At 43.3% G+C, this 27562-nt stretch overlaps 3 protein-coding genes across 3 annotated transcripts; 1 reads left to right on the forward strand and 2 right to left on the reverse strand.

Moving 5' to 3' along the window:
• Window positions 1–421: 421 nt before the first annotated feature.
• On the forward strand, window positions 422–7579 carry cdr2l (cerebellar degeneration-related protein 2-like). Its single transcript, XM_080906502.1, has 5 exons — window positions 422–863; window positions 2844–2956; window positions 4539–4687; window positions 4986–5150; window positions 6019–7579. Exons 1-5 carry the CDS (start codon window positions 785–787, stop codon window positions 6953–6955), a joined length of 1443 nt encoding a protein of 480 aa, XP_080762628.1. The 5' UTR covers window positions 422–784; the 3' UTR covers window positions 6956–7579.
• A 2374-nt stretch (window positions 7580–9953) lies between these two features.
• Window positions 9954–21742, reverse strand: arhgdia (Rho GDP dissociation inhibitor (GDI) alpha). The gene is made up of 6 exons (XM_080904988.1): window positions 21632–21742; window positions 13465–13663; window positions 12596–12679; window positions 12079–12155; window positions 11859–11922; window positions 9954–11584 (listed from the first exon to the last, which is right to left on the reverse strand). Exons 2-6 carry the CDS (start codon window positions 13655–13657, stop codon window positions 11382–11384), a joined length of 621 nt encoding a protein of 206 aa, XP_080761114.1. The 5' UTR covers window positions 13658–13663; window positions 21632–21742; the 3' UTR covers window positions 9954–11381.
• A 1369-nt stretch (window positions 21743–23111) lies between these two features.
• On the reverse strand, window positions 23112–26042 carry alyref (Aly/REF export factor). Its single transcript, XM_080904987.1, has 6 exons — window positions 25681–26042; window positions 24105–24263; window positions 23864–24011; window positions 23704–23767; window positions 23426–23621; window positions 23112–23330 (listed from the first exon to the last, which is right to left on the reverse strand). The coding sequence occupies exons 1-6, from the start codon at window positions 25918–25920 to the stop codon at window positions 23316–23318; spliced, it is 822 nt and encodes a 273-aa protein (XP_080761113.1). The 5' UTR covers window positions 25921–26042; the 3' UTR covers window positions 23112–23315.
• Window positions 26043–27562: the final 1520 nt, after the last annotated feature.

Below are 27562 nucleotides of genomic sequence, written 5' to 3' on the forward strand. Positions count from 1 at the left end.
GGTAAATACACAGTAGTCAACATCATTTACGAAAAGGGTGTGTATATATTTTAATCTTCATGATTATGTGTTAATTTACCTACATTATAAAGAATCCGGCCCTTTTTGGCCACTTAAAATGTGTTTATAGTACCATTATGTTTTACTTGTTTCAATTTCCGCTGGCCCTTTTGGCCAGATCTCTCTTTTGTAAGCTTTGGATAGTGGCCGGATCAATCCAAATATCAATAGTATTGATACGAACGCTGATATTGGTATCGGCTCAATATCAATATTTGCAGTACTGCACAGTAAAATGGTCTGTTAAAAAAGTCTATTAACCTCACTGATAGGGTAAAAACAGCACTGAATTCTTTAAGGGAACAGTAGAAGAAGAATCTCAAAAGACTAACGTTGCAAACAGCACTTTTCTCCCACAGCACATAAACGCAGCATCAGTAGCGCTCGGTTACTCGGTTGCCGCCAGGCTGCCAGTCTGCGTCCGCTGCTGCTGCTGCACATCAAAGCCTGATGAGACACCGAGGAGACGCTGTCAGCCTCCTCCAACCTGCTTCACGTCGAGGCCGCTCGGATGCGGGGTGCTTCATATCTGCGGACGCTTCGAGAAGAAAAAGGAGAAGGAGCAGGTGCACCGAAGTCCCCGCCACCGAGGTTTCCTCTCTCTGAGTGATTTGGGGGGGGGGGGGGGCTGTTGTTCGTTGTCACTTCCGGGCGAGCAGTCGGTACCACCGGCAGCTCACATCGCCGGCGGAGGAGGAGAAGAAGAGGAAGTTCGGCAGCATCGATGTTTCGCGCGGGGAGGATGGAGGAGTTTGTCACGGAGGAAGAGGAGCCGTGGTACGACCAGCGGGACCTGGAGCAAGGTGAGCCCACTCCTCCCAACCCCACCCCTTTTCTATTAGCAACCGCTGGCCCCCGGGTGTTCATGCATTTAGAGGTGGGTGGAAAACCGGGAGGAGGTTGCACCTCTTAAAGGCAACTCATGCACGAGTTGGAGCTGCCTGCCCTTCATCTCATCAATTACTCCGATCCTGTCAGCGGTGGTTCGGACAGCAGTCCTCCTGTCAGACTGACTGAATGTCTTCCTCTCATCTCAAGCTGTTTTTCTCTCTCAAATCCATCAGCCCACTTGCTGTGGAGCTGCATGACGTTATTTTGAGTGTATGTTCCTAACAAAAAGGTCAGCACAGTGTGTGCAACAAATCCCCAGAACTTTGTAGATTTTTGAATAAAATGAAAGAAGCAAAGAGCAGCAAAGGCAGCTCAGACTGTTTATTGTTGCTCCTCCTTGCTGCTGTGTGACCAGCCCTGCCAGAAAAATGGCTTTAAAAGGCTGCAGTTTCACTGAGAGTGCGTCTGAGGAGAGCTGTGCTCTGGAAAGCCTGCGTCCTCCTGCAGCAGCATCACCCCATCTCCTGATTACCTGCTGACCCAGAGAGCTAAAGCAGCTTTGTAGCGTCATTGTGCAGCATGCATGGAGAGGCAGGTGGATTTGACTCCCTGTGTGTGTGTCCATCATCAGAATTTCATCTCAGCATTATTCAGCATACAGACTAAAGTCATTAGCCCCCCCAACCCCACTCTGTCCCCATCCCGCAGGCTGATCTGATTAGGGAGCCCCAGACGAAGCCTCCTTAGTGGAGATCAGAGATTTGAGGCTTTTCGGGGTCAGACTGGAAGTGTAATTACCGTCAAGCTCTCACTGTGCCACACAAATACACTGTGTGCACTTTAGAGCCTGGCATCATTTTGCCCCAGAAATGATGCTGCGTTATGCAACTTTTCTGCTGCCGGATCTACTATTTGGTGACACCACCCCCCTCGCCTACCCACCCCCTACCTCTGTGTGGTTATTAGAATCAGGCAAACATGGAAAATGAGTCCTGGCAGATGGTGTGGTTAGTCCTGCAGCTTCATCTGACCTGTGAGGGGGGGCCTGTTGCATGAGGAGTTAGAGTTCAGTCCCTGTGATAAGGATGACTTTCTCAGCAAGGCCTCCTGCACAGAACTCAGAAGTTATATAACAGAAGACTCTCGGCACGTGCCCGCCACAGGGACAGAAGCGGCGCCGTGACTGTGAGGTGCCGTGCGAACTCTCCTCCAACGCCTCTTCCTCAGCTCATTAGCGCTCTCCGGTTCAGGCTGGAGTTTTGCTATCTCTTCTGTCTTGTTGAAGCATGTCCTTGCCTCCCCTCGCTGCGTTTTAGGCGACAGAGAGGATGCACAGCGTGCACAAATGGAGCTTGTTAAATATGTTAGATAAGGCAGAGGTGTTACATGCAAATGAGCCCAATCGGATCTAATCTTTTGGGTTTTACACCTGCAGAACTGCATGCATGCAGGCTTGTGTTTTTATCCTCTGCGTTGGGTTGAAAAAACACTCCATTCACTGCTCAGTAATGGATGTCAGTGCCTCTCTGTCTCCTCCCGTCCCTCCACTCCCCCATGTTTGTTATGAGCTCCAAGTATACAGAGCCAGCAGGATTCTCCTCCTCCTCCTCCTCCTCTTCAGTCCAGCTTGTTTTTATCCACCAGAGGAGAATGAATAATGGATGCTTCACGCTGTGTCAGAAAATATCAGCAACTGTTAAGGTGTTGTCAGAGCTCAGGCTCCTGCTGTGCGCACAACTGCAGGCTTTTATCAGCATGATGTGAAGAGAAACCAATCTGCAAGACAACTATTGTGATCTTTAAAATAAATGCACGGTAATATTTGGTGCCTGTTCTCTTTATCTTGGTTTTCATTAAGTCATCCACAAACAAGCCTGAACAACTGGTTTTAGCCGTAAAGCCCTGAGAGCGAACTCTGCTTATGTCTGTCCTTCTCTCCCATCTCTCGTCAGACCTGCATTTGGCAGCGGAGCTCGGCAAGACCCTCCTGGAACGCAACAAAGAGCTGGAGGACTCTCTGCAGCAGATGTACATCAACAACGAGGAGCAAGTGCAAGAGATTGAGGTGTGCTACTCCTGGGCTGCTGCCTGTCTGTGTTCCTTTCCTACTCAGTTATGGTATAAAGTGAGGGGAAGAAATGGCAGAAAGCAGCACGAGTGTGTGAGAAGAAAAAAACACGTGCAGAATGCGTCAGCCTCTTCACAGCTCAAAATCTGCATGTGGTGTTAGCGACGAGGCTCACCGAGGGTAAAGTAAACACCTGATGAGAGCCTCTGAAAATGTATTCTCAGTCTTAGAGATAGACACACAAAGTCAACGTATCGAATTTTGGCGAAACCTGTATATAAACTCGCTAGCCACTATATTAGGAACACCTTACTAGTACTGAGTTGGACCCCATTTTCCTTCTGCGCTGTCCTAATTTTTTGTGGTACAAATTTCAAGTCAAGTGGCTCTATTGTTATTGCAACCATGTGCAGTGATACAGTACACAGTGAAACGTTCCTCCGAGGTCATGGTGCTACATATGACATATAACAGACAATCTACACAGCGCTGCATAAAGTGCAATGTGCAAAAAAACAAAACAAAGACAGTGCAACACCAACCTGAACAGAACGATACAGACACAACACAGTGCATGCACAACAGGGCAATAGAAATGTGCAAAAGACTGAGCATTGTGCAAAAAGCCACTTGGTATATGAGGGTGTGTGTGTGTGTGTGTGTGTGTGTGTGTGTGTGTGTGTGTGTGTGTTAATCCAGTCACTGAGTGTTCGGGAGTCTGACAGCTCGGGATAAGAAACTGTTTCGCAGTCTAGCAGCGAGGGCCTGATTACTCCGGTATCTCTTGCCCGAAGGCAGCAGGGTGAAGAGTGTGTGTGGGGTGTGTGGGGTCCTCCACAATGCTGTTGGCTTTGCAAATGTACCAAAGTGAGGTGACTGTGGAGCCCATTTAAGTACACTGAACTCAGTGTCATGTTCAAGAAACCAGTTTGAAATGATTAGTTTTGTGACATGGTGTGCTGTCCTGCAGAAGGTGGATACACTGTGGTCATAAAGGGACAGGCATGGGCAACAACAATACTCTGGTGTCTGTGGTGTTTAAACTATACTCAGTGGGAACTTATTAGTGCAGTGTGCAATTTTGTGACCTTGTGTAATTTGTAGCCTCAATTTCTTGTTCTTAGTTGGCAGGAGTGACAGCTGGTGTGCTCTTCTGCTGCTGCAGTGTTCAGAGATGCTCTTCTGCTTACCTTGGTTTTAATAAGTTGCTGTGGACTTTCTATCAGCTTGAAGCTCTATGGCCATTCACCTCTGACCTCTGACATCAACAAGGCATTTTCTCCCAGAGAACTGCCGCTCTTTGTTCTGACCATTCTCTGTAAACCTTTAAGTTAGATTATTAGATGTAGATTTTCCAGTGTTCTGGCTTAGATGTCTCACAGTTTTGACTGACACTACCCACGAGATGAACTTTTAACCCATATGAACCCCTGTGAACTGTAATTGTATAAACGTGTGTATTTGGGTTAGTTTGCATTCTTTAAAGTACTTCTACCCTGTGCTCCCAGGACCAGTCTGTTCTCCAGATGTAAACCATTAAGATCCTCTCATTTTAATTGCAAACATGCGTCTCTTGCAGTACCTGTCCAAGCAGCTGGAAATGTTGCGGGAGATGAACGAGCAGCACGCAAAGGTGTACGAACAGCTGGATGTGACGGCCAGAGAGCTGGAAATCACCAATGAGAAGCTGGTGCTGGAGAGCAAGGCGTCGCAGCAGAAAATAGACAGGTGACCCACAGCTGCTTTGAGCCCACGCTTTCACTATACGTGGTTGGCCTCTGTGGGGAAAAGCAGCGAGCCTGATGTAACAGTCACTTCGTAATCAGCTGAAGAATGTGAGCCTTGCTGCGCTGACAGACCACTCCCTCCACCTGAGCAGCTGGTTTTAAAATAATCGGATTTAAATAATCAGGGATTACATTATGTTATGTTGGTTTGTAATGCTGAGTCATTCCAGCATTGAGATAAAGGTATGGTGTAATCAAAATGGAAAAAATCAGTGATCTGTGTGTGTGCATGCCTGCAGGTTAACCAGCACCATGGAGACCCTACAGAGCCAGGTGGACAGTCTCACAGCTCGGGTTGAGGAGCTGCGAACTTTGGAGGAGCTGAGAGTCCGCAGGGAGAAGAAGGAGCGTCGCAAGACCATCCACTCTTTCCCCTGCCTCAAGGAGCTCTGCACTGCTCCGAGGTCACTGAGCGTCAGGAAATGATTGGTGTCTTTGCTGTCTGTAACATAGAGCTAACAGTAACTGTAACATGTCCTTTGTATGCAAAAAAGTATTTCATTTCTTAGTTTTTTTGCATATTTGTCACTTTTTTCCAGATCATCAAACAAATACTAGACAAACATAACCTGAGTAAATGCAAAACATAGTGTTTAAATCATGATTTCATTTATTAAGCGAAAAAGGTATCCAAACCTACACGGCCCTGTGTGAAAAAGTAATTGTTCCTTAAAGCTAATAATCAGTCATTGTCAATGAGTCTTTCACATCTTTGTGAAGGAATTTGGACCCACTTTTCCTTTTTTTAAATTCAGCCACATTAGAGGTTTTTTAGCATAAGCGGCCTGTTTAAGCATATAAATCTGATTGAAGTCCAGGCTTGGCTCCAAAACTTTCACTGCTTGTTTCTTAGCCATTCAGAAGTGGACTTGTTGGTGTGCTTCAGGTCATCGTCCTACTAGATAACCAACCCAGTGAGGCCTTGGTATGGCGAGTGAAACCGAACTTTTTTTCTTTCCAAAAGATGTTGTTAATCACAGTTAATTCCTGACTTAACAAGAGAGGCAGTTACTTTTCCACACAGTGCCAGATAGGCTTCAGTAGCTGTTTCCTTATAAATGATGAAGTCATCATCTAAAAACTGAATTCTGTATTTGTTCAGGTTATCTTGGTCTAGTATTAAAATTAGTTTGATGTAAAACAAAAAAACCAGAAGGACTTGAATGCTTTATCACTGGACTGTATTTATAGTGTGACTGTGCAGTGTTTGTACATGAAATTTGAATGAGATTGGCCACAAACGCAGCTCACTGAGTGTTTTTTTCCTGTAAGGTATGAGGATGGTTTCCTGCTGGCCAATCCGGGTAGCGTGGACCTGGCCGAGCGACAGCCGCTGGATGAGGAGAACGACCGTCTGAGAGACATCGTGTCGTCGCTGCACTCGGCCATGGCTGCAGAGCGGTCCAAGCGGGAGGGTGCAGAGAGGGAGTGTGCTGCTGTGCTGCAGGAGTTTGAGCGCCTGGAGCAGCGTCTCCTAGGAGCAGAAGGATGCCAGCTGCGGGTTCAGGAGTTGGAAGCTGAGCTCCAGGAGATGCAGCAGCTCAGGAAGTCCAGGGTGTGTCTGATTGGTGACATGGAAGACGGCCTAGAGAATCTGCTCAATAACGGCCCTGAGACTGACACTCCAGAGGAGAGCCCAGGGCAGGAGGACGGAGGCGAGGGAGGTGCTGGAGAGGCTGGGCAGCAAGGAGGACCGGTGAGAAAAAGCTGCAGCGACACAGCCCTGAACGCCATCTCAGCTCGTGACGCAACCGGTAGACGGCAGGGGAGCTACGCCCTCCACGCCAATGGCGTGCGCAAACGGGGCATGTCCATCCTGCGGGAGGTGGACGAACAGTACCACGCGCTGCTGGAGAAGTACGAGGAGCTGCTGGGGAAGTGCAGGCGTCACGAAGAGAGCCTGTGCCACGCAGGGGTGCAGACCTCGCGCCCCGTCTCCAGGGATCCCTCCATGAAGGAGTACAACATGGCCGCCGCGGGGCCTTCCACCTCCGGAGACGTCGTGATCGCCGCCGCCCCTCCTACACCCCCTCAGACTCCCTCCACCCCTGAAGCCCTGGAGGGGATCAGCAGGCAGGTGGAGCAGGTGGACAAACGGCTGAGCCAGAACACGCCAGAGTACAAGGCGCTGTTCAAGGAGATCTTCTCCCGACTGCAGAAGACAAAGAGCGACATGAACACGAGGAAGAGCAGAAAGACTAACAAGTGAGGCAGAAGCATTTCACTACATATCGTACTGTGTATGACTGTGTACGTGACAAATAAAATTTGAATTTGAATTTGATGAGATACTACAAACATCTCAGTTTACCAAACTGTTTAAAGGCTTCTCATTTAACCGTTTGGACACCCTTCACTGCTGTATCCTGTTTCACATGAAACTGCCAAAGGGATGGAATGCTTCTCCTGACTGTAACTGACAAACTATCTGAACGGAGGGTTTTGTTGTGACGTCGTTTGTAACTGATGCTAAAAAAAAAAAAAGATAAACACTGAAGCCAAATAACAGGCCAACTTTCAGAAGCTTTAAAACTTGCAGCATTTACAGCATGCATCTGGCTGATAACACAAAAAAAGCTAAATCTGTCTTTGAGAAACAGGAATCGCAAGCTTTTGAATGGCTCAATGAGCTTAAAGCTTTTTGAACTTACCGGATAGCACAAAAGTGTACCTCCTGAACAGGCAGCGATGCTTCTGCATCTTTTTCAGGGATTTATTTCATCATTTCCACACTGTGCTGTCACATGACCCAACTTGTTCCTGTAATAGGCTGTTTTAATGTTTCCTGTTGATTAAAATAACTACTGCATCAACCATGTTCTCCTTTTTTGTTTTTGTTTAAACCTCTGCCAAGGTGGTTTAAATACATGTTTTTGTTACTGCTTGCATGTGTGCTGCCAGTCTGTCTGTAAATGCAACAGCTCGGAAAGTTTTGAATGAATTCTGATAAAACAGATCCATCAAGCTCAACTTTATGATTTATTAAAAATCAACAAAAAGCCTTGTAACTTAGAAACTACGATTCTTAACATGTACAAAGTAGCCTGTAAAGATTTCTAACGTGTCACATTTGACCTCTGACCTCTCCTTCAAGGGCAGTAGATGATCCAAAAGTCAAAGTGATAATACTATTAGCCGATTTTTTTCTTACTGCCATTATTTGCATCGACAACATATCCCCAATGATATATGAGGATTGTAAATATCATGGTACTTTGGACCTCTGACCTCTTCTTCGAGGTCAAACTTTTAAAAATAAGACATGTTAAGAAACCCTGCTTAAAACTCTGCTGCCTTTGTTTGTACAGTGGGGCAAAAAAGTATTTAGTCAGCCACCGATTGTGCAAGTTCCCCCACCTAAAATGATGACAGAGGTCAGTAATTTGCACCAGAGGTACACTTCAACTGTGAGAGACAGAATGTGAAAAAAACAATCCATGAATCCACATGGTAGGATTTGTAAAGAATTTATTCGTAAATCAGGGTGGAAAATAAGTATTTGGTCAATAACAAAAATACAACTCAATACTTTGTAACATAACCTTTGTTGGCAATAACAGAGGTCAAACGTTTACTATAGGTCTTTTCCAGGTTTGCACACACAGTAGCTGGTATTTTGGCCCATTCCTCCATGCAGATCTTCTCGAGAGCAGTGATGTTTTGGGGCTGTCGCCGAGCAACACGGACTTTCAACTCCCGCCACAGATTTTCTATGGGGTTGAGGTCTGGAGACTGGCTAGGCCACTCCAGGACTTTCAAATGCTTCTTACGGAGCCACTCCTTTGTTGCCCGGGCGGTGTGTTTTGGATCATTGTCATGCTGGAAGACCCAGCCGCGTTTCATCTTCAAAGTTCTCACTGATGGAAGGAGGTTTTGGCTCAAAATCTCACGATACATGGCCCCATTCATTCTGTCCTTAACACGGATCAGTCGTCCTGTCCCCTTGGCAGAAAAACAGCCCCATAGCATGATGTTTCCACCCCCATGCTTCACAGTAGGTATGGTGTTCTTGGGATGCAACTCAGTATTCTTCGTCCTCCAAACACGACGAGTTGAGTTTATACCAAAAAGTTCTACTTTGGTTTCATCTGACCACATGACATTCTCCCAATCCTCTGCTGTATCATCCATGTGCTTTCTGGCAAACTTCAGACGGGCCTGGACATGCACTGGCTTCAGCAGCGGAACACGTCTGGCACCGGAGTTTGGAGTCTGACTGTTTGAGGCTGTGGACAGGTGTCTTTTATACAGATGATGAGTTCAAACAGGTGCCATTCATACAGGTAACGAGTGGGGGACAGAAAAGCTTCTTACAGAAGACGTTACAGGTCTGTGAGAGCAGAGATTTTCCTTGTTTGAGGGGACCAAATACTTATTTTCCACCCTGATTTACGAATAAATTCTTTACAAATCCTACCATGTGGATTCATGGATTTTTTTTTCACATTCTGTCTCTCACAGTTGAAGTGTACCTCTGGTGCAAATTACTGACCTCTGTCATCATTTTAGGTGGGGGAACTTGCACAATCGGTGGCTGACTAAATACTTTTTTGCCCCACTGTACTGCTAACATTTAGGAATGATACTGGTAAACAGGGACTCTAAATAACACAATTTGTATACAAATATGTCTCGTTTGACCTATGACCTCACTTTGGCATTTTACATCTGCCTCTCTTTCAGCTTGAGCCCAACATCTGTTAGATTCTTAAAGAAAGTACTGTCAAGACAAATAATGAATCCACATAAATAATTAGTAATTATTCTCAGGATGATGTCAGTAATTACAAAAGCCTGCCCTAGGCACTTGTTTTTACTGCACTACAAACCTCTTAAAGTACATTTACAAAGAACAAAGTGAATATATACAAAATGCAGCACTATTACCTTTCAAGTAAATACTGCCCAGAGAGCGAGTTTCTTGGCAGAGGTTTGAGCTCTGAGTGCTTCTTTGTTTTGCTAATAGTTGCAAAAGTGCTCATGAAGGAAGTTTGTTTGGTAATAACCCTGAATAAAACACGACACACACACACACACACACACACACCCAGTCTGAACACTTTAATGTGAACACAGATCAGTAAACTGTAGGGTAATACAAATAGCACACATCGAGTCTCACTCAACCCACAGAGGAAAAACATCAGTCCACGGCACGAGAGCTGAACGAAGCTTGACGGGCTTCACTCGGATACTTATGGAGTGTATTTAAAAAAAAAAAAAAAAAAAAAAGGAAAAACACTTTCATATGGCAGGATGTGTTAACCATCAGTGTCTGGTTAAAGGACTCGCGTCTCTATTCTGGTTCATAAGTCAATTATAGACGATTCTGAGCTCTGTCGAGTCAGCAGAGGCGGCGCGTGGCCGGTCGGGAGAGTCTGGAGGCACAGTCAGCAGTGGTAATCTTTAACTTGAGCAATACGAGGTGAGCGGTTTAACAGTTTTCTGCGGTGTTCGGTTCAATAGGGAACTGAGGTAACGCGCTAGAATTGATGTCCTCAGGAACATAAGAGGAGACTGGGTGATATAAAGCCATTAGTACAACCCGGACTCTTAGATTTAGAGTTCATTTATTAGATTTGAAGAAACCTACAAAGTACTGAAATGAAGGTGTTGGCGAATAAAGCTGATATGATTGACACCCTGAAACAAGGAGACTAGCATGTCCTCAGTCCTGATTCCCTGTCAATGTAATACAAAATCTGTTAAAACAGGCTCACACGATGGTCTGGCAAATATAATATTTAATAGTAAGAAGGCAACTGGCTCAACTAGGCTGTCTATTTTTTTTTTTTTTTTTTTTTTTTATTTACTTGTTAAGGCCACGCGGCTGCTAAAAAACTAAATAAAACCTGCCAAAATACCCTGATCAGGAAAAAAATAAAAAAAAGAACAAACAGCCACAGCTAAAGCGAGGGAATGCAAGGGGGTTAGAGGTAACTGCTTTCCCTCTTCTCTCAGCAGAATTTGCTGGCTGTTCGACTATCTGGAAAAAAGAAGTGGCCTGAATTCCAAATAATTTAACAAGACCCAACTACAAATAATCTGCTCAAAGGCTTTAGGCGGGCTGTGTCCAAGATTTGTGTCCAGCAATTACTGCTCAGTGACCGTACAGCGATCGTGTGCACGCAGCACTTTAGCTTCCTGTACAATTCTTTCCAAGGCAGATCGTGGTAATCGTACAAAACAATGTGAAAAAGAGAGAAAAGAAAGGAAGGAAAAAAGTGATAGGAATCAAATTTGCTTGTTAACAGATGCTTTTTTTTTTTTTTTTTTTCCTTTTTTATAAACAAACTGTAACCAAAAATCTGGATAATGAACACCATTTACTTTCTCCGGTTTTTTTTTTAAGATGTCATTCTTGTAATAAAGGCTGGTGCAAACAAAAATCAATCAGCGTTGCTATGGGAGGAATGATGAAGTGATTGGAATTTAGAAGAAAAGGAAAATAGATGGAACCGCAGGAGAGGAGTGAGCAAGCTGATGGACGGAGAGAGCAAAAGACTGAAACAATCCAATATCCAGGGGGAGGTGGGAATGATGGCAAGAAAAAAAGAAAAGCGGAAACAAAGCAGAGGAAGACATTGGTGGACCAGCGAGCGAGTGTGGGAAGGGGGGAAAAAAAATCAAAAAAATCAGTCCTTCCAATCCTTCTTGATAGCGAGGCTCCATTCCCAAGACAGGTGATCGTTTTTGTCGTCATCGGTGAACTTGGACTTGATATGGTAGGTGCCGCGGGCCAGCATCCCTTTTGGGGCTTCCTCCATTGTGGTGAGGAACTCGTACTCCTCGCTTGGTCTGGGGCCGTAGCTGCCCACCATGTAATCAGACTTGTCAACTGCACATCACAGAGGGAAAGAAAAAGGAGAACTTTAGGATCAAGAGGCAGACTCACTAGTTTTTATTTTGTTTTGCCTTTTGTTTTTAAGTCAGTTTAGCTCCAGCATGGATTTTTATCATATGAAAATGGTTATAGTTTTAGTTTCATTGTTTTTTAATAATTACTGTATGGTGACCATGTATGAGAGGCAAGGTTTAGGAAAATCAGTACAGCTTTATAAAAAAAAAAATAAAAAAAAAACAGCAGAGTGAGATGATTTGAGCAGGCTCACCTTTAACTCCTTTCCTGAAAGTTTGCTGCATGTACTTCAGGCCTGACACGATCTCTTTGTTGACCTGCAGAAGGCAACAAGAGTTAAATTCCTCTGAAAAGCCTCTGACGATAATGATAGTGCTCTGCAGACTGCAGTTACATCTCCAGCAGTGCTGTAACAACAACACTGCGACGTAAACAGAGCGCAGTGGCGAGTGTGACAAACACCAGACTCTCACCTTGAAGCAGATCTTTATTCTGTACTCAACTCCCTCCTTCATCGGAAACGGGTTCTTCCTGAAGCCTTCCAGGTCCCCTGGCAGAAAGCAACACAGCAGGGACAGAAGAGTCAGATTCTTTCCACTTTGACAATAAATAAATAAATAAATAAATAAATAAATAAATAAAGCAGGCTGATAAACAGTTCCCGTGGATTTTGGGGTTTCAACACCCTGTAGTAAGAATAATGACCACCAGGGGGAACAATGTCACAAGTGAGCCTCTGCTCTGCTGGAGGGGGCTGAAGTTTCAGGAAATGGCTCATTAACGCGGACACATAGGAATCAAGTCGACACCGATTAGTGAACTAATGACCCAGCAGGCCTATGACCCCCACCACACACACACACACACACACACACACACACACACACACACACACCAATGAGACTTGTATGCCAGCCTCACTTCTGCTCACTTATTTTAGATTTCTAGTTTCTAAACTAAAATCGGCACGGACACACCTGCTCTACTTACCAGTCAGATCGAGGACCAGATTGTTTGGAGCCGTATCGCACACCAGAACCATCTTCGTCACCTGGACGTTGGGGACAGTGGGATCTAAGACAAGAAGAAGTCACGCAATTAAAAACATCGTCACAGTATAGCAGGAGATAGAAAATCTCATTAGTTTGAATAAAACAACAGAAAAATGCTCAGGGGAGGTGTTACGTACACACACATCCATTTGTGTGTATATAACTACTCGAACACTCACTCTACGTTGCATTTAATTTCAGTGAAATTTGTCTAAAACATTAAACGCTCGTATCTGGAGAGTTAGAAACGCCATAACAATCTCTGCTTTTCAAGCTCTTGAACTGAAATTGTACTCCGGAAAGGATTTGCTTTACTTTGCACACGTGGAGTTGCTCTACTTTCATGAATACTGTGCTAAAATTAGTAATTTAAAGCCTTTTAACTAACAAAGATTTCAGATCAACAGTACCAGCATGCTGTATGACAGTAAATCTGTATATTTTTAAACAGATTTCTTTGCTGAGAATATAACTCAATGGCAAAAATACAGGAAAGAGTCTGTCTGAGCTGTTAATGACTAGTTTCTGACTCATAAGCTCAGTTTTCAATATTCTAACTGTTTCTACAACAAATTCCTGGCCTTGTGATACGCCGTGCTATTGGTAGGACAAACATGTTGAGCAACAACGTTGGCAGGTTTATTAAAGAATGACTTTAACATACTTTTGTCATGTCGTCACTACACAGGTTTTAATCATAAATTTAAAAAAGGCACAAGCTAAATCCACAAGAAAAAACACTCCAACTCTTCTTGAAATCAACGCGTATTTAAGCTTATTGACGTATGTTAATTAACATCAACACACCAACGACTACAGCAGCCGCGTTTCCCAGCAGCGCCTCCTTGTACTTGCGCAGGCTCTCGTCATCTTGGTCCAGCTCCTGGATCTCCTTCAAGCTCTTCTGGGCGGGGGGTTTGTAGTTGACAGAAGAGTCGCTCTCATCATTGGCTGCTGCGATCGCTGCCAGCTCCTCTGGTGTGGGCTCGTGCTCTGCCATGGTGTGCTAATTGCAGCAGGAAACATTGACAGAAGAGAGAGGAAGGGTTAGATGACAGGAAAGTAGAGTAATACACTTTGACCAACAGAGGTTCGCACCACAGACTGCTTCTCCTTTTCACTCTTGCTACGAAGCAAAGTAGCGACGGGCTGTTTAAGACTTCCAGCTGCTGGAATTCATTATCCTGAGGGATAACAAACTTTGACCTGGGCGCAGCACTCTAAAGCTGCAGGTCATGTAGGAAGAAACAGCCTATTCTACTGCTTTAATAGTTCACATGCTGAAAGACAAAGTAATGGCATCTGCTCTGCAAAAACTTTCACTTCAGAGCAACTTCCCTGTTCAAACAGAGTGACAAAAGGAACAATCCACAGAGCTCGTGTGCACTATTTTCTTCATTAACAGGCAGCTGGCAACAGGTCAGCTATATTGAAATAAACCAAAGATGAGTCAGTTTTGTGCCTTGCGGGCAACTTTCACATTATTTTGACAAGAGCCCAGCCACTTCCAAAGCCCCTTTGTTTATTCAACACCTCAACACAGACTTGCACATATGCACACACCCTAGCAGACACGAGCCAAGACACATGACACTCTAACCCTCGCAGTCTACTTGGCGGACCAGCCAGTTTCCCTGATGTCGCAGCGATGACATACAGCAGAGGTTGGTGGTCTAAGAAGCTGATGGTTATCTGAGCTCCATGCTGTCCTAGTCTCTCCGGCTCAACAGCAAGTAAAAAACAGCAATGCGCGCGTGGCCGTTTACACCCAGCTGTGCTCTCACAACCACTCTTACTGCTAATTGCCAGTGATTCTGAGCAGGCAACAGCACAGTAACACAATGAGACCTTGGACAACAAACCTGCTCTAGTTATGCAATTTATAACATCTGGTGCACAAATGCTGGGCAAAGCCTGCACAGTGCTGTTCAACACATGCAGCTGGATGATGGTACTGTGTAACACTTGCGTGAGGTCTGTTCTGCAAGCACAACAAGATGAGAACAGAACCTGCAGTCATCAACAAACTGATAGCACTTTTCTACTCTTATCGACCACTGAAGCCTCACGTACAGTGCAAACCACAGTCGCAGTCATACAGTGCTTTATCGACTTGAAGCAGTTGATTTATCACACATAGAAAGCAAGAAGGCAGAGACCTGCAACGGAAACACAAAGACCAGCTTTCATGCACTTTGCCCTTTGAGGCGAATCTCAAAGCAACTCTAAACTTCTAACAAAATTAGAAGAAGTGACACTACTTACTGTCAAATAATGAGGCAACACAGCAGAAAGCTCTTTCTGGTCAGCGACAATTATTTATTAATCTGCAGGTGTTGCCCTGTCTTGCCATGAACAGAACATTCCTCCTAGCTAGCGAGCAGCTACACCCTCAAATGTCTCATCCTGCGTGTTTGCATGTTGAAAGAACTTCCTGTACTGCGCTGAATTTAACCATGCATCAACACGGGCCACACGTATCACTGTTTTAAACTGTGCAAAAATGTGCAGTATTGCATTAAACTGAAAGAGGAAGATTAGAGCACCAACTTCTTCTCCTTTAAACTCTTAGTTACACATGCTACAAAGATGCAGGCAGTGACTAACACCTCAGCTTCTTTTTCTTTTGTACTGTTGCAAATCAGGTTAACCCGGGAGGTAATGACACAATGAACGGGTACAGGCGAGCTAACAAATGCGGATAAAGCAAACGCACAAGAACCCACCAGACAAACAACCCTTAAGTGGCGACAGCTTACGAGGCCAGTTTCACCTGCTCAGTACAGGTTGTTACCCTCGGCAGCAGAATACAGCTGACACAACCTCACCCATTGCAGCAAATCACACTCAGCAAATGAACAGTGTTGAAAAAAAACAAAACTGGTTTGTTGATCCGCCTAACCCTCTGCTCTGCTCTATTTTGCCTCCATATACAGTTGGGCATTAGCCAAGCAGGAACTGAGAATGCAGCACAGTTTGTTTTTTTTGTTTTCCCCAAATTGGGCCTCTATGCTCCCATAAAAGCACAAATTCCTCTTATCCCAATAGCTTGCTGGTTTGGCCTGTCAGCTGTGTGAGTGTTTCCTGGTCAAAAAGACAGGGAGAAAGAGACGGAGAAGAAAATCAGACCAGATATCACAGTGATGTGTCATATCATTCTTCAAGGCACAGGTTGTTTTTCTCGCTTCCTCTTCTCGACTTTCAATGCACTCCTTGTGACGGCTGTGCAGCGAGCAGCATTGTGACTGCAGCATACCAAACTGTCACACAGCAGGAAGTGCTCAGTCACAGAGAACTGGCATGTTTCTCTACTGGAAACTATTCTGAAAATCTCAAGTCAAAACTTCTCTGTCCTAAATCTCAGCTGTTAGTGTATAAAAATTATTATTTTTTGACTGGATCAGTACCTCACCTCCAAGATGAAAGTATGGCTGAATCTAATAACTATATACTATTCAGTTAGTGATTCTAAACCACTAGGTAAGTCACAAAGCAAACCTTGAACTGAGCTTCTACACCGTTGGCATTTTGAAACCGCAAATTTTTACATCGCAACGGAGACGCGCCAAGCTTTACTCTCCTTTTTTGACTCCAATGGGGGCCGAAATACAACAAAATGATTCTATTCTATTCAACCAGAGCTAAAACTAGACTGAGATCATAAAATCATCAAGACAGGTCATAAAATCAGAACATGGTTTAATTGCTTTAATTGTTGTACAGCGCTTTGTGAGCTCTATATAAAGAAGCTTTACTAAGAACACATGAAAAGCAGGTTTGCATTATGGCATTGCTGGCACAAGTAAGCATGCAGGGTTAAGACACTTCCTGCTTCCATTTTCATGCTTGGAAAACGGAAGCCAGTGTGTCCATCTTTTGTATACAGTGTACGATTGGATAACATTTTCCCAGAAAAACATGATTATGGTGCACAAAGAAACAGTTTCCAAATTTGTCTCTAATGATACTAAGCCTGGTAATGACTAGACTGACGTGAAATACAATCACCATAATAAATGCAGGCAGTCATTTCTGAACTGTAAAACTGCAGGGCATCTGATGAAGTTATTCCAGTGCATCAAGCCACATTTACCAACATAAGCACCAAGAAATTATAGATACGGCTGTTCTAAGTGTGGCAGACAGCCACATCACTTCAAGCTACCATCTTAATCAAGTGTGAAATTGTTGATTCAGCATATTTTTAAAGAGAGCCCTTCCCCCCCCCCCCCCCCCCCTCGCTCAATCCATGTGGCTTGTGGCTAAGCAGCTACATACTGAGCTGACAGGAAAAGGCCCCGTCATTGTTCTGCCTGCTGGGAATCAACACAGAGGTCATGAGATCGTGTAAACCCACACTGGGATGTGCTGCTGGACTTCTCCTTTTCAGTGTCCCAACCTTCACCTGTGCTACTTTCTCCTTACAGGTGATAATCTCGCCGCTTGGCTGGACTAAGCAGCACAAATTTACAAACATACCAGGCTTGGCAGGAGTTGAGGCTTGAGATTAGTCTTGCTCCCTAGCAACACTGCTGAGCAATAAGAAAAGGTGGGATTATGGATCACAAGGCATTCGGGGCCAGGAGAGGAAAGTGTTTGTGTGGAAGTGTCGCTGGTGACGCACCACGAAGCTCTCCTGCTGAAACATTAGTGACTGTGGCAAGTTATTGAGGTTAAGGAGGCACCAGGTAATCCCTGTGGGATGACACAAGAGCTACAGGTGTCATTAATATATGTGTGTGAGTGTTCATAAGGGTAATGAACTAGATATTATATTACTGAAACATCCATACAATGAAAGCAAACTTGTGGTTCTTGTGTTTGTCCTCATCTTTCAGGTTGCATATTGTTGTTATTGAATATCTACTTTTAACCATTAATGAGGTGAATAAAAAAAGTTATTCTTTCATATGCCACATCCCCTGGACAGAAATACTAGAAAACAAATTTTATAGAGTTTTTAAATCAAAGTTAAAGTCAACTTTTTATTCTCTACTAAAATACTGAGCATTATTTCGATAGTAAATAGAGATTAGAAGTGATGTATTCTGTATTTCCCTGGTTTACTTTCATTAAGCACCATGAATGGCATTATTTAAAAATTAAAATGTAACATTTATTATATATTTATAGAATATCTAATATATATATAAAAAAATAATAAAACATGGTTATGAGTTTAATCTACTAAAATTACTTAGATTTAACCTGGGTTTTTAGATCATGGAAAGTCAGGGTTCACAAAGCATTTTCTTTAGTTGTTGTTGGCATTTATTTTGATTTGCTGTTTGAGCATATTGGCATAATGTGGTTGGTGCTGGCATCACCTAACCAATCCTAAATATGGGATTAGAGCTACAGACTTCTAACAACAAACTGTAATCCTGAGAAAACATGAGGAAGTAAAAGACAAAACCCAAATGAATCCCAGCAACTGCAACAACAAAGTCTCAATAGATGCGACTCTAAATACAATCACGTATTCTATTCAATTTGTAGGCTGTGTAGGTATATCATTTTGATGTCCAAGACAGTTTTAGCCTTATTTAGTCTCAGGAGTGAGCACTTCAAAGGTATGCCTATAGATATAAAAGGTCAACAAGTGTGCTACAAGCCTTTGGAGCATCTGTTAAAAGGACTGTGACTACACAAAGCATATGTAGCAATAAAATTGCTTAGAAATAATTTGCAGAAAGCAGGAACAAAAAAAAAAAAAAAAAAAAAAAAAAAAAAAAGAGGACATAATAGTTTCCTCTGTAGAGAATCAAACATTTACTGATGCCGTTCAAAGAAAGCCAAAGGGCTTACACACACATTTTAGGGTCCATCTCACTGTCTGCACTCAAAGGTTGATCGCTCATTTATTATCTGCTTTAAGGTGTCTGAAGATCCAGCATAAACTATCACGACAACAACAGGTTAATGTAGAGGTTTACCCCTGAGGCTACCTGGATAAGCCAGTTACCATCCCTCACAGTCCAGCCCTCTGGCCGTGGAAGATTTGATGTAATCTTATGAGCTCCGTTTAGAGCCACTGGTAATGCAATAGATGCTGCTGTTCAGGTTCTTCACTGCAGGCAAAGGGCAATGGAGCGGAGGGGGGAGGGGGACAACAAACAGCATATCACAGGCTGGAGTAAAGGCAAAAGAGAGCTGCAAACTGGAAAACCCTGAATGCACGCAGGTTCAGCAACAACTCATATTTGTTAAGAATACTTTTTATTAGCCAGGTTTTCCAGTGATTAGGCACATACAGCAGCCAGGTGCAGGACAAAGTAAACCAATATGGGAAGCCTGCTTTACTGATAAATCAAAAAGTGGAAGTATTATCGCTGATAACTTACAGTCTGAATTTGTTTCATGGAATAAAGCACACGTTTACCTCAGAGACAAGAACAGGACATGAACAGCGCTTTACTAGACCTTTATGAGGTGACATTTAGCTCCTGGCCTTAACTCTATTCTAGAAAGTGATGCTTTGATCCTCTCAGCTCTCTGTGTTCTTGCTCTTTCATGCAGCTCTCAGTGCACATAAGCCCTTTGGAGTCGTTCAATTTTACCTACACAATCTCTCTACAGTTGCACTTTGCTTTAGCGGTGACTTCTCTGATTTGGGTGCGCCACAAAAATCCTAATCATCAAATCAGCAGATTGGGATTTGATTCGAAATGAACTACCCTGCAATGACTGTAATGGAAAGGGGTGCTGCTGTAAGACCACATCCTGTATCCACCGTCTCTGTAGTTCAACATTTTTTTTTTCATGCATACAGATCGAGAATATTTCACATGTATCAGATAATGTAACTATTATATCGTTCCGCTGTTATCTTGCTGTCATTTTAAGCTTTTTTTTATTTTATTTATCTCAGTAGAAAATTGTGCACTTAGCACAATGACTGCAAAGAGCAGCGCTTTGGTGGCATGAATTAAGACCTGCACCACACACCACATGAAAATACCTTTCTGCTGTGCATCTGAGTAATGCAGAGCCCCCATGTTTGATGAAACTGATTAAGCCCGCAGCACATGTCTTCAAATAAGGAAGCCTTGCACCTCAGGCAGCAACTGAACCATTTTGTCTGTCAAGAAATTACTGCAAGCTTCCTTTTTCAGGCGGGCTTGATGATTCATATCCTTTAACGCGCTAACCACAGCACTGCACAACTCATCTTCTTCAAGCTAACCTGGGGGCCTAACTTAATCCAAGCTAAGCATTTTTTTAATGATAGAAATGCTAGAAGGCCTGCTCCTGAAGCCTCTAAAAAAAGAAGAAAAAAAACATGATAGGTTCAATCAAGTTGTAGGGGCAGTGCTAACATGCCAAATCTTTGAGGAAGTGCTGTAGAGCTGATGCAATCCAGAGGAACCCAACCCTAACAAATATAGACAAGTGGGTAGGATAAAAACAGAAATGCAATGAGATAAGGAGTGGAGGAGTATGCAGGGACACTGGTAAATCGGTTTAACATGTACTAATGAATAAAAGACTAAAATGTCACAGAAAGGGTTTAAATCCATGGTCAATGAGCAGCAGAAAGAACAGGAGTGGCTGTGAGAGAACAGAAAAGCAAAACATGTCTTCATCCCCAAGAAGGCCCAGGATAAATAGGAAGCTTTAAAAATAGCCGGTGAGAAATCCCTTCGAACAGCAGCAGGAAGCTAAGCGTGAATGGGAGAGCCAAGGCGCCAGCCACGCTGAAAGGTCAGGGCTTTGCGCTGCTACGCTGGCTAAGAAAGTCCACTAGAAAAGTGTGGCACATGGAGAAAAACAATGATTTGGTTAAAATCTCTTTTGTTATGTAAACTGAGAAGGGCAAATGCATCATCAACTTTACTTTGTCAGTTCATAGAAATATGCTCCAGCCATTTTTGCAGTTCAGGCCTGTGGTTTTGACCCTTGCACTCTTCACTGTGAGTTGCTGGAACATGTTTGAAGATTATAGCAGTGTCAGGAAAGCACACCAAAAATGTTAAGTACCGACCCTAAATGGGTCTTTCTCCTTTCTTTTCTAAACCTCTGTAGGCCTCTCCTCACACCAGAGGAAATAAACTGCTGCAAGACACATCCGCCCGCCACTGGAAGCTCGCAACATTTTAAATATGAGGTGAAGCAAGTGAACAATTCACGGCAGAAGTTGATTAAACAGAAGGTTCTCGACCTTCTATAAGAAAAGAAGGGGCCAAAAAATCCTCTACTTATCATGCACACACATATACAGGAAGGAAAGGGAGGCTTCACGGTTTGTGTGATCACTCTGAGAAATCACTTGCCAGCCATTCAGCCAAAAGCACACAGCTTAACTATCACACCCAAAGTGCTCAAGAAGTTACTCGATCTTGGCAGATTTGATCGACGTGCTCTGATTAATTGTTTGCAAGTAAAAAACAAAAAAAGCCAAAATGGTGGCTGCTTCAAGTGTAAGCTAATTCAAATTAAAAGACAGATGAGTTCCAGGAAGTGGCTGAAAAATGTTCCTCATATAAAGGACATGATCATGAAGAATGTGTTAAAGCAGACTAAACTACTAATTTGAACAAATCCCCTACTTTACTGGTCAGTGCAATCACTTTATGTGTGTGCTTTTAACAGCAACGGGTGACATTTCGTTACTTAATAGCCCCAACCCTCTCAGCTCAGATCGGGTTCAACACCCGGAAATTCACAACTAACCGACGGCTTCGAACAACCTTACAGTGACTTCGCTGTAATTTTAAGAAAACGACATTAGTGCAACTACGGGAGTATAACATGCTATTAAAAAGTAGTTCCTTAACTACAGTAAGCGATTATTTGGTAAACATTTTTTCTAGAATTCAGGTTCAAGCGGTAAGTTAGCCGTTTTTTTTCCTTTTTTCTTAGCAAGTAATCGATAGAAATTTGCCGGAGCAGCTTAAGGACGTATATTAACGCACATTTAACAGAATAAAATACATTATAAGAAGACTTAAGTGGGTGTTTTATCTACTCTTACCGTTTTACTTGTGGTTGGCTGGAAACGTCTCCTGTGAATGGGAGTGCAGTGAAGCGGCAGAGGAAAATCTGAGCCCGGTGCCGCTGACGGGCACAATGTCCGGTATGCCACCTTCAAAATAAAGGGCGACAAAAAAAAACACATTTTTAAAAACGTAGCCCCAGCTGCACGCAGTATAGATACAATACATTTTAAAAATAGAAAATATCCACAACAAAGTATTTTTTAAGCTCGACTATGAATTTTCTTTGTATGTGGTTCAAATAACTTAATGTTAAGTACAATTTAGAATAGTATTTTTACTGAGTGGGGACTTCTAGTTTTAGTATCTTTATACTTGTGTGACAGTGCATTTTAATTAATCGTGTATGAATTGCTATTGTTTATTTTTTATATGAGTTCAAATAAACTGCAAAACTACATTTCAGTCCATCAGTAACTCATAAACTATATATGTAACGTTCTTATTTGTATTATGGGTAGACTATTTATGTTTTCTGAATGCATAACCTATACTTCACACTGAAGTGTGAAGCTAGCATCGAATTGTCACTTTTACCTATAAATCGTACTACGCTGCTATATGAGAACAATAATAATAATAATGATAATAGAACAGGATAAAACGTTTATATAAAAGTCGCGCAGATAAGATCAGATGATTTCCACGTATTACCTTGAAAGCCAACCGGAAACTGTTCTTCTGAACGTTTCACACTTTTTGCCCCGCAACGCTTCCGGGAAATATGCGCTTCGACACGCGTGGGCATGCAGATGTAGTTACCTTTTGTGGCTGTTTTTACACTACGTTCACTTCACGCCCTCTTTGGTTTTTAGTCACTTGATCACATCTGTAGCACAGCACATAAGCCTCTTTACAGACTTGAGATTTAATACACGCCTGTGTGCTTGCAAAAGGCGTGGTGACGAGCACATACTGAAAACTTAAAGGTATATAGCAGAGCAGGGTGCCATCTAGTGGCTGTACTTCAACAGTATCATTTTCTGCAGCAAATAGAGCACGTTGGGCCTACAACTAATGCGTGCATTACAATTAATCCAGTCCTCCATCTGCTAGTTAGCAAAGGTTTTCGAAACCCAAGTTCTAGGCCACTCCTTTTATTTTTCCATTTAAATGGCAAATCTGTATTTTACAGTTGTTGCAAGTTTCCAAAACAATGCAAATGTTTATTCCAAAATACAGAAACGTCAGCAAATACAGGTCTTTAATCCTGATACGCTACAGGTGAAATAATACATTTTATAGTGAACTATAGTGCACAAGTAGACATATGACCAGAAAAAACAAAAAAACAAAACCCAAACAAAGGGACATTTAATGTGGTTAATATGCACTGCAGGTTTTTATTACAATTGTTTAACTACAGGGTAGAAGAACAAACTGGGGAAACCCAGTTCCATAACCTACAGTTGAAACCATTTTTTTTCCACCAGAAGAGAGAGGAGGAGGGAAAAAAAAAAAAAAAAAAAAAAAAAAAAAAAAAAAAAAATCACAAACAAAACTGGTAAAAAACACTTTGGAGCATTTAAAACAAGAGGTGGGGCAATATTTTCAATCACATTAGAAGACAACCAAGTGTAAAATAATCTGCACATTTGTAACAGCCACCCTTCTGTGCAGACAGGAAGGGACGACGACCCTCAGGAGCTTGTTTTTACGTTCTTAGCTGGTGTCCATCTGAGAAAACAAACCAAGAGTTAATTAGACATGTGAGAAAATGGACAATCCGTTACTCAGAAGAAATCATATTTAAAAGTTTCAGGTAGACATACCCTGGCATTGTAGGCATCTAACTGGGCATCGAGCTCCTCTGCTGACAGCTGCTGCTTGCTACTACCGCCACGGCCGCCTCGTCCTCGTCCTCTAGGGCCACCTGCACCACGCCCTCCACGGCCTCTCTGCATGCCTCCAAAGCCGCCACCACCACGACTTCTGTTCATCATGCCTCCTCCGCCGCCTCTGTTCAGACTGAAGATAAAGGAGCCTTTACACATCGAGTCATCAAATGCATTTGCTGCCCCCTCCCAAACAAAAAGAAATATTAACGTACCCCTGCATTGGCCGTCTCTGTGTGTCGATCTGTGATGTGACGAGCTGAATGTTCATAGGCCGCCCTAAAAACACAAACACCATGAACCTCAAAATCTTTACAGAAGCAGCGAACTTTAAGAAACTGTTTATACTGGCAGGTCAAAGAACGTAAGACTTACCATCCAGTGGGATGCCGTTGTATTGCTTCATGGCCTTGAGCGCATCTGCCCTCCTTTCAAAGTGGACATCGGCAGTTCCCAGGCTTCTTCCTGATCGGTCGTAATGAACTGCGGCCTTTTTCAGAGTTCCAAACTCAGCAAAAAGTTCCTAAAAAACACACGCCCAAAACAATTGGTCCCTCTTGATCCAGACTGTTAAACACACCAACCCAGGCCAAGAATCACAAACAACTTAGAATACCTGAATATCTGCATCTGAGACCCCAAAGTCGAGATTGGACACGAGGAGCTTCCCTCCAGTTTCCACGCCAGCTCCTCCTCCACCTCCAGCAGCACCATTGAAGCCGCTGAAGCCGTTGTCGAACATGTCGTGCTGCCACTTATCTGGAAGCTGTTTAGGCTGCAACAGACGAAAGAGAACGCACCTGCTGACTTCAGGATCCCCTTGCCTCTGCTATTCACAGAGTCCACACGGCTGGGTGTTGGGGCAAGCAGGGGCTCCACTTCCAAAATGGCCAGGGTGCTCAGGTCCCCCAAGAGGATCCCCACTATTCCCTGCCCACCCCAATCACTACAAGCAAGTGAATCACTTCAGACATATAAGGACATACACAAGACAACTTAATATATATAGAATAATTAAAAGGCAAGGGGATGTCTTGTATACAACCTGTACATGCATACACTTTGGATACATTTTCTTTCTTTTTTTTTTTTAAAGTACATGTCTTTTCAATGACCAAGTTCAAATGGAGCCAACTGATTTTATTATAGCCCACTCCCACCCATAATCTCTATGTTTAAACCCAAACAACCTCCCATGCTAGCTACAAAAATTGCCCACTGTTTTCTTGCCAGCTGCACCTCCACCAGAGGCCCTCCAGACATGATCCTCAGGGACACAGGGGGTCGCCGTCTGAAGCAGCGTTGCCTCCAGCGTTGCACCATGTTTTCCAGGCCCGCCCAAGAGTTCTTTACCAAGCCACGAAAAGGGCTTTCATGAAGGGGGAAATGTCCATAGGATGAGTGGGGAAGGGGATGTAAACAAACTGAAAGGGGGCCCAGCTATCCCCCCATCAATGAGCGTGGATTATCTGAGCGTCCATTTTGAGACACGCCATTTTGACTGGGGCTTTGTTTAGATATTCATTCACAATTAAGGAGTGATGATTTGCCTTAACATGAAAACTATCAGAGAGGAGGTTTAAAGTCCACTGATCCATCCAAACAGCAACAGCCACACCGGTTGAATAGCCACCAAAATGGGCCTTGCTGAGAAGAGCGTCAGCCACTCCCGAACAAAAGGCCGTCTGGTCGCTGCGCTGGGACTTGACCAAAAAAAAAAAAAAAAGGAGGAAGGATTTTGCTCCCACGATAGTAGCGTGCGGGTAGACTTTGTCGTTGATGAGATTTCCTTTCACCATCAATTTGACACAAGAGGTGGAAAAGCACCGATATGGACCTTGGACGACTAGCTCTAAATTAAGGTGCTTGATTCAAAATGGCGCCGCTTCGGCCTTTACGATCCAACTTTAGCTAGTTAGCCAACACGGCTAACACAACTGCTCTCTCCAAAAAGGGCTCCTCTTGAAAAAGGATGTAACACATACGGATTGTGGGAGAGGGGACACAATATGCATACAACTTCCATTAATGCTTAGCCGCCAATTATAGAGCTCTCCTCCGAAGGGAAAACTCGGCGGCTAGCAATCATTTTATTCGCTTGACTAGCAAGCTGGCTAGGGGATTAGCTACAGAACGACGTTAACCAGGCATTTTCAGCTTTGTCGAAGGCTTTTCCTTTAACTTTCTCATACCCTGCTGTAAGGCGTTGGTCTGCCTCTAGCGCGTTTCGGGATCTGTCGATTCCTCATCGGGCCGGATCCGCCGCCTCGGCCTCCAAATCCTCCACCGCTGATTCCGAGACGCCCGGGGCCTCCTCCTCCACGGCCGCCTGCGCCTCCGCGGCCTCGACCTCTGCCGCCCCGGACTCCACCTCTCTGCTGCCTGTTCTGCTTGATAATGTCGTCTAGAGACATATCCATTTTATCGGTCATTATGCTGCCCCAATAATGCTAAACTGTTAATGAAATAGTTAAAAAAAAGTAAAGCCCTAGACTTCAATGGTCCCTCTGCCTGCTCTTTCCTCTCTCTCCCCGACGACAAAACACAATGAGCAGACCTTTGCTCAATAAAGAAAAACAGTTTCGTCGCGTATCATACGTAGATATACGTCAACGCGTAGTAACAGCTTTCTGTCCAATCAGACTTTAGTACAAAGTTACCAACAGGGAATTGCTATTGTTTTGCTCCCCAGATGAGTATCGGTAAACAATTAACAGTATCGTCCGAAACACTAAATCTACAATTATTCAAATAATCTAAATATTAAATAAATTTACCGTTTTCACTGTAAATTTCATTATTTTGAGTTGTAGTTGAAAGTCTTCAGTACACAAACTACTACAGCTATGTGTGTATAAAATAACTGAAATAAAAACAAACGAAAAATAAAGAAAATGTACCACTGTTAGTCAGTTTGAATAAATATGTACATATTTGTGGCCATAACCGATCGTCATGGTAATTTTTTGGCTTTTAATGATTTCTGTGAACTGACGTTTTCCAGTGTGGAATGATCGTAAAGCACTGGCTAAACTATAGATATACACCCCACAATTGTCCAAACTGCACCTAAACCAGACACTGCCTGCTGACAGTTACATTGCACAAAGTGTTTGGAATAACGAAGAAGTAGGACCACCTCCAAATCACCTCACTTCACATAAAGTCAGTGGCTAAGTGGTTGAAACCTGGACACATTTGGTGTTTCAACAACTGGTTTTGGCATGGATAAACATAAAGCTGCTTCAATGGCCTTCCCAAAGCCCCACTTCAACCCTACTGAAAATCTGTGGACTACACTTAAACGTAAGTGCCAGGAAATCAAGCGATTTAAGTGACCTTTGCAAATTCTGCCCATAAGACTGGTCAAATGTCCACTTAGAATTATGCCAAAAATGTTTATGGCTAACAAAAGTGTGTTATCAAGGTGCAACTTGCTAAATTGTGGGGTGAGCCTGCATGTATACTTCTGCATACATAAATTCAAACTTGTGCGCCCAAATGGTGTTTTTTTTTTCTCAAGTCATCAAATCAAATCAAATCAAATCAAATCAAATCAAATCACTTTTTATTGTCACATCACATGTGCAGGCACACTGGCACAGCACATGCGAGTGAAATTCTTGTGTGCGAGCCCCACAAGCAACAGAGATGTGCAAACACAACAACACAAACGAGCAAAATACAAGAATGGCCAACCTGAAACTAATAAATATATGTACAATATATAATAGTGTATGCATTTCTGGATGTGTATACTAAATATTTTCCTACGTGTGTGTGTGTGTGTGTGTGTGTGTGTGTGTGTGTGTATACACATTTTTACAAATTAAATAGTAAAAAAATAAAATAAAATAATAATAATAATAATAATAATAAAATATATAAAATATACAGAGTTGAATATGTGCAAAACAAGTGGCATTTATATACAGTGTGGAGTGCATAATGTTGAAGTTCCAGTAGTGAAGCTGAGGTGTCTATGACGTGTTCAGCAGTCTGATGGCCTGGTGGAAAAAGCTGTCTCTCAGTCTGCTGGTACGGGACCGGATGCTGCAGAACCTCCTCCCTGAT

The sequence above is a fragment of the Rhamphochromis sp. 'chilingali' genome (assembly GCF_963969265.1).
Source record: "Rhamphochromis sp. 'chilingali' genome assembly, chromosome: 15".
NCBI lineage: Eukaryota > Metazoa > Chordata > Actinopteri > Cichliformes > Cichlidae > Rhamphochromis > Rhamphochromis sp. 'chilingali'.